This window comes from Magallana gigas, chromosome 6, assembly GCF_963853765.1.
Source record: "Magallana gigas chromosome 6, xbMagGiga1.1, whole genome shotgun sequence".
Taxonomy (NCBI): Eukaryota; Metazoa; Mollusca; class Bivalvia; order Ostreida; family Ostreidae; genus Magallana; species Magallana gigas.
Window position 1 is genome coordinate 11,305,770 of NC_088858.1, and position 12,869 is coordinate 11,318,638.

At 36.1% G+C, this 12,869-nt stretch overlaps 2 protein-coding genes across 2 annotated transcripts; one reads left to right on the forward strand and one right to left on the reverse strand.

Moving 5' to 3' along the window:
- The first annotated feature begins 259 nt into the window (after nucleotides 1-259).
- Nucleotides 260-1,431, forward strand: LOC105321189 (putative glutathione-specific gamma-glutamylcyclotransferase 2). The gene is made up of 3 exons (XM_011419430.4): nucleotides 260-482; nucleotides 793-831; nucleotides 1,005-1,431. Exons 1-3 carry the CDS (start codon nucleotides 306-308, stop codon nucleotides 1,407-1,409), a joined length of 621 nt encoding a protein of 206 aa, XP_011417732.3. The 5' UTR covers nucleotides 260-305; the 3' UTR covers nucleotides 1,410-1,431.
- A 267-nt stretch (nucleotides 1,432-1,698) lies between these two features.
- LOC105321190 (uncharacterized) lies at nucleotides 1,699-12,823 on the reverse strand. The gene is made up of 18 exons (XM_034468207.2): nucleotides 12,739-12,823; nucleotides 12,174-12,324; nucleotides 11,893-11,994; nucleotides 11,314-11,390; nucleotides 11,144-11,196; nucleotides 10,596-10,759; nucleotides 10,247-10,333; nucleotides 9,977-10,101; nucleotides 9,814-9,874; nucleotides 7,735-7,831; nucleotides 6,152-6,235; nucleotides 5,789-5,884; nucleotides 5,401-5,639; nucleotides 5,022-5,291; nucleotides 4,424-4,785; nucleotides 3,030-3,142; nucleotides 2,847-2,906; nucleotides 1,699-2,648 (listed from the first exon to the last, which is right to left on the reverse strand). Exons 1-18 carry the CDS (start codon nucleotides 12,750-12,752, stop codon nucleotides 1,912-1,914), a joined length of 2,892 nt encoding a protein of 963 aa, XP_034324098.2. The 5' UTR covers nucleotides 12,753-12,823; the 3' UTR covers nucleotides 1,699-1,911.
- Between the last annotated feature and the right edge of the window lie 46 nt (nucleotides 12,824-12,869).

The following is a 12,869-nucleotide window of genomic DNA, read 5'->3' on the forward strand; positions in this document are numbered from 1 at the left end:
TTTTTCCCATCAAATTAGTGATAATCAGAATATGGGCATTTACATTCATGCACGGGTATTTGTTAGAATTCAAATACATGTATTAACGCGAGTAAAAAACGACACTTAATAACCGATAGCCAATATGTACTATTACATTAATTAGCTATTTAGAGTGATGATAAAGCTCATCTAAAACAATTAAGTTATATTACATGCATAAAAACTAGGTTTTGGTTGCATCATCCCGTACTTTCCTAGGCGCGTATATAAATAGCGCGCCGTAAACAGCTGGCTTCATAACGGCGTAGTAAGTCCACTGATCAATGGTCTCGTACACACACAGCGGAATACACACGATGGAAGAACTGCACGTATTTGGATATGGCTCTCTTATGTGGAAACCCGACTTTCATTATACCACAAGGGAACACGGGTATATTCGAGGATACCAAAGACGATTCTGGCAAAGCAACACAGAACAGAGGGGCACAGACCAAAAGGTAAACAAGCCGTGTGTTCTTTATACGACGCATATTATTTCTATAACCACTTTTTATTACAATTACTACAATATTGCTTTGTACATTTTTGGTTTTTGTTTATATGAAGGCAATCATTTTCAATATATTGAAAACTTGTAATTGCTTAAAGAACGATATACATGTATAAAATAATTCATTGATTATGTTCTGTCACTGAGAAAGATAAGTACGCAATTTAAAGGTACTATTAATAATAGTGCAATATTGATGGAGTGCACTTTACTTCCAAAGCACTTTTCATTCTAATAAATTTTCCTTGTTATTACAGCCTGGAAGAGTAGCTACTTTGATCAAAACAGACGCACAGGTACGTACAGAAAAACATTGCATCATTTCTCCTTCGCACATGTTCTCATTCTATTAATAGCAACTGTTTACCTATTCCACCAACCAAATAGCGTGTTGTGATAAATGAGGAATGCCACGTTTCTACTAATGTTTCACATACTCGTAGCTTATTATTTACATTTCTAATTACAGGATTGTCTTTGGGGAGTGAAGTTCACGGTGAAAGGTGCGAAAAAAGTGGCACAGGTCTTAGAAAAACTGAGTGTGCGGGAAAAATTACTCGGCAGTTATGTGACAATCACAACGGAGTTTTACGGCAAAAACGCGAGTCCTTGTGACGTGTTAGTGTACATGGCAACAGAAAGGAACCCCCTGTACGTGGGGCCCGTGTCCGAGAATGAGGACACAGACTTAGAGTGTATTGCTGACACTGTGGTGCGGACACGTGGGACTGCCGGTCCAAACTCGGAATATGTGACACGGTTAGCGGATTACATCCGGAAACACATACCAGAGGAGAGAGACGAGCATTTGTTTAACCTGGACAATAAGATCAGAAATAAGATTTATATTCACGAATACAGACATCAGGGTTAGCTAATAAATTTATGTAAAATTACCCGGATTTTGTTATTATAATAGTTTGTAGACTTTTCAACCAGGACATGTATTGGGAGCATATCATTAAAAACCGTCACACCTAGTATCGGAACTGGCGACACGGGAAATTTGGTTGCCCGATCGTGGTCCACATATCCCGCTGAGCTCAATACGGGGCTGCAGCTACCGTCACACACCGACGGGCGTTGAACCATGTACAATGTTAATAAGAAACGCAAATAATTTACCACAATCATGGTAACACAAAACAAGATTTACTTCAATATATTTTCTGATTTGATTTTTTATTGGTCATTTGATGACGTCAAAAGCACTCTAACAACAAATTATTTGGTCGTTATTTGATAACAACACAAAAGCAACGCTCACACAATAACAGCCAAGCTGCATCTAGTTTACAATAATTAACAAGTTCATTCATGCAAAATCATTTGAACCAATCATACTACATACAAGCTCTTGCACCACAGCACCTGATTCACCAGTAAGACATGGTAAGAGGGGGGCCAGTGGGGTACTGGTAACTCCCCTGGGGAGGGGGTTGACCAGGGAATGGGGGAGGTTGTCCATTGAATTGGGGTACTGACACTATTGTCTGTGTGGGAGGGGGGAGATGAGAGGGGACAATAATCTGGGGAGTGGATCCATGTGGAGGTGGGCCTGTCTGATAGTTTGGAGGAGGTGGGGGCAGGGCCTCACCATAGATTCTATGTTCCTCCGGCATCAGTCTCTGGTCCGGAGGGTTGACTCTGTGGGGTGAGGCCAGTGTAATCTGCTGGGGGATCAATTGCTGGGCTGGGCCAGGACTTGGTCCTGACACAGGGGGTTGGTCTGTGGTCCAGGGTGGGGGAGGGGGTGGGCTGTGAGAGATTTGTCCTGTGAACATGGGTTGTTGGAAGGCAGGGGGAGGATGGCTAGGCAGTTGCTGTGGCTGCTGGATAATTATCTGTTGTTGTAGTCCTGGCTGGGCCAGGTTCTCTGACCCCGGGGGAGTGTCTGTGTGTTGGGCTATTGTCACAACTTGCCCTGGGGGTAAGAACTGTGGGGGCGGCTGCTGGCCCTGTTCATACTGTCCTGAGGGAGACAGCTGTTCTGGAGGTGGAGGCTGACCATATAACTGGGGGGTACTGGAGTACTGGTTGTATTGGTATTTCTTGGCCTCCTTATGTTGTTGTCTCAAGGACGACTTTACTTCCTCATCTTCATCATCGCTATCTGTAAACCAGAGATGGTGATATGTTAAGTATTTTTGTCATTTTCTGCTTCAGCTTTGTTAAAGAATTTATGGACTGTGGTACTGTTAAATTATGGACTGTCATTGCATTTCCCTTTATGTGGCATTGAAACCTGCTTTCATTAATTGAGAAGTAAAGGTGGATAACGTACACTCATAAAATAAATTATATTTGTCACCTTTTTTACTTTTTCTGTCTGGTGACTCTGGAAGTGCCTCGGATGCTGGCCGCTTTACCCCTATAAAATATATTACAGTGCCTTTAAATTAGACATGCAATTACCTCATTCTCATCCCTTTAAAATTCTTCACAAATTAAAATAAAATGAAAATAAAGTTCCAAACAATCAAATTGTCCTGACCTGTTGGTAGAGCAGGGGGTGGCATGAGTTTCTTGTCCACATCCCCGTGTGAGTCTTGGGGAGGGGTCGCCAATCCACCAGAGTTGGACTGCACTGTGTATGTGTGGGTCACTCTAATAAAAAAACGAGAGAAAAGATGTTAATGTGACAGCAAACCGGGTTTTCTTTTGTGTGAACAGTATACATGTGTATCCATAATCCATTTGTCAACCCTGAATTGATGAACACTACCTATCCAGAGAAATGGGGTACTGTATATGCAATATTTTTGTCAAAAAATAACAAAGAGCAACAACTGGTACTTTTTTCAAAAATAATTAAAATAAAAATCCTAGAAAAATGCACACCTCTGACATATGTACAAGTGATCTGCAAAAGAACAACTTCCTATCTTGAAAACTGTAGAAGTAGTTATCCATATAAAAGGGGTACCCTATATACCTCTGATATATGTACAATTGATCTGCGAAAGAAAAAAACTGTAGGAGGAGTTATCCATACAATAGTAGTGCCCTTTTGGCAGCTGCCCACCTATCCAACATTTTCACAATTTTAATATAAACCAGATTTTTCCTTTGGATAACCCAGTTAAAAATGGAATTATTTCACAATGGTACAGCTTAGTAATTAATGTAGAACAATTGTTGTTAACATTTCCCTATAGGGCACAATATGTCATCCAATTAGCAACAACCCATATCCTATAATCGGAGTATCATCACAGCTTCAACAACTATTAAAATTCCTTTTTTCAGTAAATATTATTCAACCAGATGTACCAACTGGGATTAATTTTTTTTTTAAATACTTTCTAAAATTATATGGTGGATATTTCAGCAAACTTTTAAAACCCTAAGTCAAGGTTAATAAGCACCTCAGAAATATTCCTGCTCCAAAGTAAAATATTTACACTGTATAAGATTTCTTCTCAGATTGAAATAAACATTACACAGGCTACATGTATATGTTTACCACATCATTTAGTTTCATTTATTAGGATAAAGAGTTATGGTCTTAGGGATAAGCAAAACAGCTAACATGCCCTTAGTCAAACTAGAATATTATTATAATGACCGAGAACTTTGCTCCCTCACTGTTTTTGTCATGCTTAAAAATCTTCCTGACCTAGTTTTTAACAATTACATGTATCTTATAACCTTTCACTCATAATTTGCATACTAATTATGTGATAGTTAAGTAATGTCAAACACTTCTGTAAGAGAATTAAAGATATGATAGGTACTGTTCCTCTGTATTTCCCTGACATTCAATCAAGAAGTCCAGTTCTGATGACATTTAGTTATCATATCATCATTGATGCTAATAACCAAATTATTTTAGGTACATTTATTATCAATATATTTCTACATAAAATTTTCAATCTCATCACTTACCTTCCCTCCTCAGAGATAGAAGTATGGACAGAATACACTGGGGCTCCCTGCGGGGGCTGAGTACTGTGGGACATGACAGGTACTCCATCGGATACCACTGGGGGTGGTCCTAGATGATATGGGGCTGGAATCTGGCCGTGAGGCGGTGGTCCGTGTATGAGATGAGGGGGAGGGGCTTGGTAGCCTGGAGGTGGACCCTGTACAATCTGGGTGGGTGGGGGACCATGGATGATCTGTGTTGGGGGTAAGGCCTGAATGACGTGTGTGACTGGTCCCTGAACAAGCTGTCCCTGGGACGGAGACTGAGACTGTGCAGGGGGTGGTCCCTGTACCACCAAGTTTGTTAGATGAGGTGGACCATGCTGAAATCAAATGGACAATATCATTAGAATCATAAGTTTACATCTTAGTTCATGAATTGATGAGATGAACTTTGAGAATGAGGTTTTTAAAAATTGTATATATCATTCTTAAGGAGGCTAGATGATCAGCAATCAAAATAAGGTACTTTAAGCCATTACTATTATGTAGTAAAGAAAAACTCCAAATACATGTATTTTGGTGACCCCATCCAGCAATCTAAATTTTTTGAACACACCTCATAACCAAGCAAGTTTTCTGGCACTTTATCGTCAGGTTTCTCCTCTGTAAATCTCCGTTTGTTTTCTTCCTTCAAAGGACCCCCGTAATTGTAAGGGGTGGGGGTGGAGGAAGTGACGGTCACAGGTGAGGACACCCTCAGCAGAGGGACAGTGGTGACCTGCGTGTATGTGCAAGTCACTGGTCCCAGCGAAGAAGACATAGGCATGTAGGCACTAGAGATTGGGGGCCCATAACTACTGACTGGCGGGCCGACACTCATTGGAATCTAAAGGGAATAGTAATGTTATAAACAAGATATTGAACATCTAATTACACGAATACATGCCAAAGCAAGGTACAAAATACAGACAAAATAAAGAAAGAGAGAGTTGTACCTGTTGTATAATTTGCTGAGTGGGCATTGCCCCAGGGGCTGATGATCCCCACACCGGGAGAGAGGTGGGAACTAACTCGGGCTGCACCGTTGTCATCAGGGGCTGGGGACTGCTGGCAGGGGGAGGGTTGGTCGATATCAAATGGGGATGCCCTAGATGTGGAATTCCGTGAGGGGGAGGGGGAACCTGTGCCTGTACTATGACCTGCTGAGGAGGGCCACCGGCTAGAGTAGAACAAACTGAAAAATTCCAAGTAAGGACATGTCTGAATATTTCTCTCTGATCTTTCCCTACTAAATGTGACATATCTACTGTGACTAATATCTTTTTCTATCTATGAATAAACTTCCTGTAATTTGAGTTTGTTTGATGGCCCTTGTGTACTAACCTTGGTTGTGAGACGTGAGAACAGGACTAGAGGAGAAGACCACATTTGTCATCACCGGTTGATTGATAGCAGGAATCGTTGTCAGAGGCTGCAACCCTACCATAATATAACAAGGAATTCTTTGAATACTTCAAAAGAGTAAGTCGACATATATTAAAAGAAAGATGAAAAATTTCATTCATACATGTACATAAAACACAAATTAGTGGGAAGCAATATTCAATTGAGAAAAATGGCTATCAAAATGTTCTGTGACATTTTGATAAATATCTTATTTTGAATCTGAAATCTATTTCCATTCGATGTATCACAATTGAAAGTGGAAAAAACTAAGCAAGAATGATGCTGTCAATAATATTTTACCTGGTTGTGGCTGCAGTGGTATCCCTTGAGTCCCACCTGACAGGGCACTGATCGTTTGCTGGCTGAGGATCCCTCCTGGGGCACCTGTTTGAGGAACAATAGAGATTTGTAGAGAGGAGCCAACAAGGGAAATGTCACAATCAAAACCTTACATGCTGCTGACACTGTCTACATCAAAGTCTTGTAAAGTTTCTCACTGGTTCACATTGCTACAATTAATGATTCTTTTAGGTATTTTATCTACAGTTTTAAACACAATCAACTATTATTTATTTTGATAACTCTTTGCAACAGTAATTTGCATGTAACCTCTACATTGAAATCCAATGCTATCACTATTAATAACATCATTTTTTTTTCAAAGGCATCTGGTGATCACACAAAATCAAAATAATCTAAAAAAGGGGATACATGTACAGCGTATCTAAATTCAGCCATAAATATCCTTGAATTCTGCAAGATATGCACCAGCTTGCACCGAGGATGGAGGCTGAAAGTAATTCATACTTAAGTGACATTTGTCCCATCTATAAACAACATTGAAACAGATTGTCGAGTCCTTATATAACAATCAGGCCACTGAGTCCATTCAATTCTAAGAAACTTGGATTGAATTCGAACAGAACACAATTTATGAGCATATCTAATTTCCATAATTAACTCTTTTCAACATTAGTTGGTGTAAAATCTGTGCCCGATTAGCTTGTCTGTAAGGGAAAATATAAATTATATATTCTGAGAAACTCTACAAAACTTCCACCAAAGAACCCAAGCCATACATAATTATATCTTTCTGTTTTAGTTTTCACTGTGTAATGAAAATAAATCTGAACTGATTTTAGAATATGTCATTGCATTTACATTTTAATGACCATAATGATTAGCAGACAGTGTCAGCAAAACTAAATAAAACTAAAGGCCATCCACTGATGTCTGTTATCCTTGTCCAAGAAAGTCCATCTGATGGAGGTCCTACATGTATTTCCTGGAGTGTGGCAACTATTTTATAATTACAAATCAAACAAAGGATTAGAAATCCAGGGAAAACTGGAAGACCATTGTAACCTTAAACAAATTATTTATAATTATTCTGAAAAATAATCATATGTTCAAGTTATCAGGGAGATACATATCACCAGTGTTATATATGAATACTTCTCAATCAACAATATCTATTCATTTATTCATACATATATTACTTAATCATTTAATGATCACAATCCTTTGCAACTTCTCTAACAATCTTTGCAATCTAGGTTTTTGTACTTACTTGCACTAAATATATGTATATGTATGAAAAATGAATAGAAACTGTAACTGATAATTATAAAAGTAAATCATTTCAAAAACTTAAAAATTTATTAAAATCTCAGTGAATCTAAAGCTAATCTATCCAGCAGTGGCAAGGAAAACGAAATCAGCAAAACGTGACACCATCTTTGGGATCATCTCATCATGGAGGCCTCGAAACAGGGACAGAAAAAATTCTGATATTAAGACTAAAGGAAACTACTCCCTCTTGGCCTTAGCAACAACAAAATCTGCCTAACATTAGGAGCGTCTCTGGATTAGCCATGACTTACTCTGCTGCAGACCTGCTATTATGGCAGCTGTAGCAGGGGAGAGATTGGGTGGCAGAGCGACCAAAGCTTGCTGGAACTGGGCATAATCTTGCTGAACCTAAAAGAGACCAAAGCATGTGAATGATTAAACATCTTAGAAGTCCATGCAGTCCAATCTCATTAGTTTGTCTGTACGTCTGTCTAATGTCTGGGTCAACATGTTGCAATTTTACATACCAGTACATGTATATGTATTTATTTTCACATCACCCACTGATGAGCCATTTGAACAATATTTCACCTACAAGACACATGTAAATTTTTTTCTTTGGCAAAGTTCTTCACCGCCAATAAATTAGAAAGTACTGGTACTTCTATGAAAATGAAGTATTGAAATTTGGTGAAATATAGAACAAATTTTTCATTCCGTTAACAGCAAGAGAAAGGGACATAAACAAACATCCATAAAGACATTTAAATTAATGATTAACAATTAATTACTTGGTTCTTTACATTTCTTACTCCCAAATGTCATTCGCGTTACTTCTTTTAAAAAAAAAAAATAATAATAAACACAAATCAACTCATAACATCAAAAGCATTACGAAAATAGGAAATGAGACTGAATTTGGAGATATAAAAATGCCAGTTTGTCAGAGATAAGAAACTGCTAATAAGTATATACTCCCAACAGTATAATCCAAGTTTCTTAAAAAAAGAAAAAACTTTCAAAAATTTTCTCCAGGTACACAGAAAAAAAAGCATGTATATTTGAACTGATTTTAACCAACAACATTCCTTTTTACCAATAGCAAACATGTACACAGGAGGAACCAAGTAATTAAAATAATGTGGTTTAAAGGACTGTTTTATACTGCATATAAATTTATGTACATGTAGAGCTAGCTAGTGTAGGGTAGAATATTCAGATTAACAATGTCATTGGATTACATGTACATTAAGGAAAAATAAATCATTCAAAAACTTTTATAGGATTACATATATCATGTTCATGTATACAAATACACAATATCAGTTAATTCCAGTTGATTACAAGTATGATTGTGTACAATTGCAGAGGATTACAAGTTTAATGCACACAGATTGGATGCCATCAACACACAGTCGTCTCTTGAACTGTACAAACATTGTATCTGTAAGACAAGGTACGTTAAAAATCCACACACAAAACACATCCATCTCTTGTCCTGGGCCAAAACAAATATAGAGTTAAATGTCATACAAACCTTCCTCTGGAAAGAGAAACAGTCAGAAAAATGGCTATAAAGGGCTATGAAAAATCATGCATGTCTGATAAAAATAAGAGATTTCAATAGAAAGAACTCTTTGCTGTAAAAGGGTATGAACGTATATGACCATAAATTATCATCATATCACCCCACAAAAAAGGATCTTTTACATGTATTATTATTATTCTTTGTCATTTTCTTTCTTGTAATTTGTTGCAAATAAAATTAAGCAGTGACCTTAAAGTTTGAAATTATTAAAATGTTAAAATGAAAGCATGCTTTGAATTAATCTTCTAAAAATTTTTCAAATTCTAAAATGAATTTGCAAAGCAAATAAGCAAAAGAGGTAGAAAAATTATTTCATAATTCAATTCAATATACATATTAATGGAATATCTTTACCACTATATTTCCAAAACATTTGTACATTAACCTTACCCATACATGCAGTATGCATATGTTTAGAATTATTTTCATTCATTTCTAACTTCGAATGTTAAGGTGATTCACCAATGCTTACTTCAATCATGCCGATGCAATAATTCATACGTGTGCCTAAAGCTGGATTTTGAATGAAGGGATTAAAAAAATTTACATGTATGTTTTTATTCTTAGGAAAATGTTCATAACATTAACAGAGATCTTTCATTGACTAAACTTTAAGAGATGGAGTGTTTAACTCATCATCAGGTTTGGGGCTCATATTCCAGGGGTGTTTATATGCATGATAATTTATGGTAGTCTTCCAGGTAAGTTTGTATACCATCGTTTACAAAGGTACAAAATGCCTGAAATAAAATGAAATGGTTAAAATTAATTAAACAGGATTGATATAAATCTTATAACTTACTGTTTGAATTAGGTTTTCTGCAAGCTGCTTAGCATTCTGAAGACCGAGTAAAGTGCCATGTCTGAAAAAAAGAAAGAAGGAGAATATTACAACTTTACATCCCACACAGTCAATTCTACAGCTATACAAGAGAAACATAATACATATCAGATTTCTTGCTCACTGTATATGGACATGCATGGGTTCGAACGCCTCTCTCCCTGACATGGGTTCTATAAATCCTGAAGCTTTCCCCCGTAAAGTTACTTTGGCTCCAGTTTCTGCCTGTATGTGGTTTAAGAAGGAACCCTAAACAAAACGCACAATAACAATATAGAAGAGCAAACTTGGAAGCATAAAAAAATCTCATTAAATTATTTACATGTATAAAAATTTTATAGCGTAATTAATTAATTAATAAGTACATGTACATACAATGTATATATCCACTTACCATTGGTCCAAATATTTTATTTTTGACATCAAAATTTGGAGGTGCATGTTCCAATCCTATATATAATTTTTCTTGTAGAACAGGTACCTAAAAATTCACAACAACAGTGTTAATGTTTAGTCATTCTGTAGTGATTGAATATTACATGAGTCATATGTTATTTTTTGGAGTGCCAAAAACTTGGATGCTTCACTTTTCTGCACACAATTGTATATCTGATTAAAATAATCTATATTGTGTTTATTCACAAATTCAAACAAATCATAGATCTGAACAATTTAAATGGTAATAAAGGTGCCTGGATTAACAAGGCCTAAAGTTTAAATGAAGTCTGAGAGTTCCAGCTTACCCCAGTGGGAATTTGAGGAGGCTGAGTCTCCAATGACATGAGGGGTGGGGGTTGATTCAGCATGGGTCTCTGCAATGGAACCATGGGTCTTGTGATGGGAGCGAATCTTGATCCTTTAGCCTTCATTCCATTCAGTATGATTTCATTAATTCTCCCGACAGCAACTAACAAAGTATCATAATAAATTAATGCATGTATAAAATAGTTAAATGAAATGTTAGACAGCATCTTTTTTATTTACAGTGACTACATTCAAGATTCATTAAAAAAACTCGTATTTTTTTTTTTTACTATTGGTATTACAAAAAAATATGATTGTCTCATACTTTTTTGTAATATCAATTACCAGTAATTAAAAAAGAATACTGTATATGCAGAACTTTATATGCTTAAAAAAGTTGACTTGATTAAGATTATGCAGATCTATAAATTTCAAGTTTTTGAGTCAAAACAATTTTTCCTCTATCTACGAGGAATTTTTGTTTGAGAACTGCATAAACTTACATTGAATCTGTAACTAAGAAACAATTACACAAATCTTTACTCACTGTCTACAGACTCTTGGGAAGATCCCTGCACGCAGAGGTAAAGTGGTCGGTCACTGAAACATATATATACATGAAAACTTATTTTGAGATATAGAATAAATAACAAGCAAAATGAATGAACATTTGTAAATTTAAAATCATAAATATATGATAAAAAATATTCAAATTACCCTAAGTTTCCCATCTTCTCTTCAGGTGATAAATATCGACCTCTTGTTGAAACAGCTGAACCACTCAATTTTGAAATCTTCAGGGAAAATCAAAATAATTTCATTGTTATTCAGATTCAATAAAAAGTGATTAGTGAAAGTTATTCATGGTATAAATTTATAATTCAATTCATTTATTGACAATTACCATGTCGGCATACAGTCATGAATATGAGTTACATAAAACAAAACATAAAACATAGCATGCAAAAGTTAACATTAACTAATAAATCTACAATGGACAAAACATTGGGTGAACAAAACTAGGCTTGTGCGAAGACTATTATTGGTATTCATAAAATTGTATAAGTGTTTCATTGTTGACTTTCCTTTCTAGCGTTGAAACAGTTTTTTTTTTAGAAAACAACATATCCTTCTAGCAGCTGTAATGTTTTTAGGATTGACAAGTTCCTTAATTGGATTGACATTTGTGTATGTGTTCACATTAAAAATATCATTATAATTCAATCTACATTGGTCATATTTTAAACAATACAATACAAAATAATACAAAATAAAAATACAAAATAATACATATACCTCTTCTTGTGTGGCCCCTCTTGTCAACATATTTCTGCAGCCGATTGGAACATCATTTATTTCTACCTCAGCTACAATTAAGCCTCCTGGCTGTGAAGTACTCTATTTTAAGGGGAGATAAATAAAATATACATGTATGGGTCAATTTCATAAATTATTGCAACAAATAATTTACGACTTGTGTACATCTTTACCATTCAGATAGCATTTACAGTAAAATAATTATAACATTTCTTACAATCACTGTAATACATTCAGTGCAACAAGAAATACATGTATACCTTTGGCTTGATTCCCTGTTGTTGTGAGAGTTGTGATGGCTTGAGCTTTCCCTTTGCTATAAGCATGGCGTTGACTTTGGCTGCCGCCTCAGCTGCAGCTTCTAGGCTACTTTTATGATCATGGTCATCACTCCATCTACTGACACGAATGCTAAAAAAGAAAATTTCTGCAGTTAGGAATAAAAGACAAGAATGACATAGAATGGTGTCTGTTACAGATAAAATATTCAGATGCTTGGCCGGGCACCAAATATATATAAATATCATAACACTAATCCTTGTCATTAACACAAAATCAACATATTTTTTTCCTCTACAGATACAATTTAACGCTTTTCAGTTGATTTCACTCTAAACTCAATTTGGGAAGAGGATATTAACAAGGTACCCCCCCCCCCCCCCCCCCTTTGTACGCTAAACAAGATTGCAGCTGCTAACGATTCACAAATAAATACCGTTGCAACTGTAAATATTTCAAACCAGAAACACTTGTTCATTGGAAAATTTATTTATTTATCATAATATAAGGTGTATCTAGCATAACTTCTGCACAACTTTGTTGTACCTTTCATACGCCATTAGTCCGTGTCGCTCCTATTACGTCATTTCCGTTCCTAAACTCTGAGCCCGATGTTGAACATATTTGCTAAATTGACTCATAATTCGTGCGCCTTGAGTAAATATCATTATTTATTC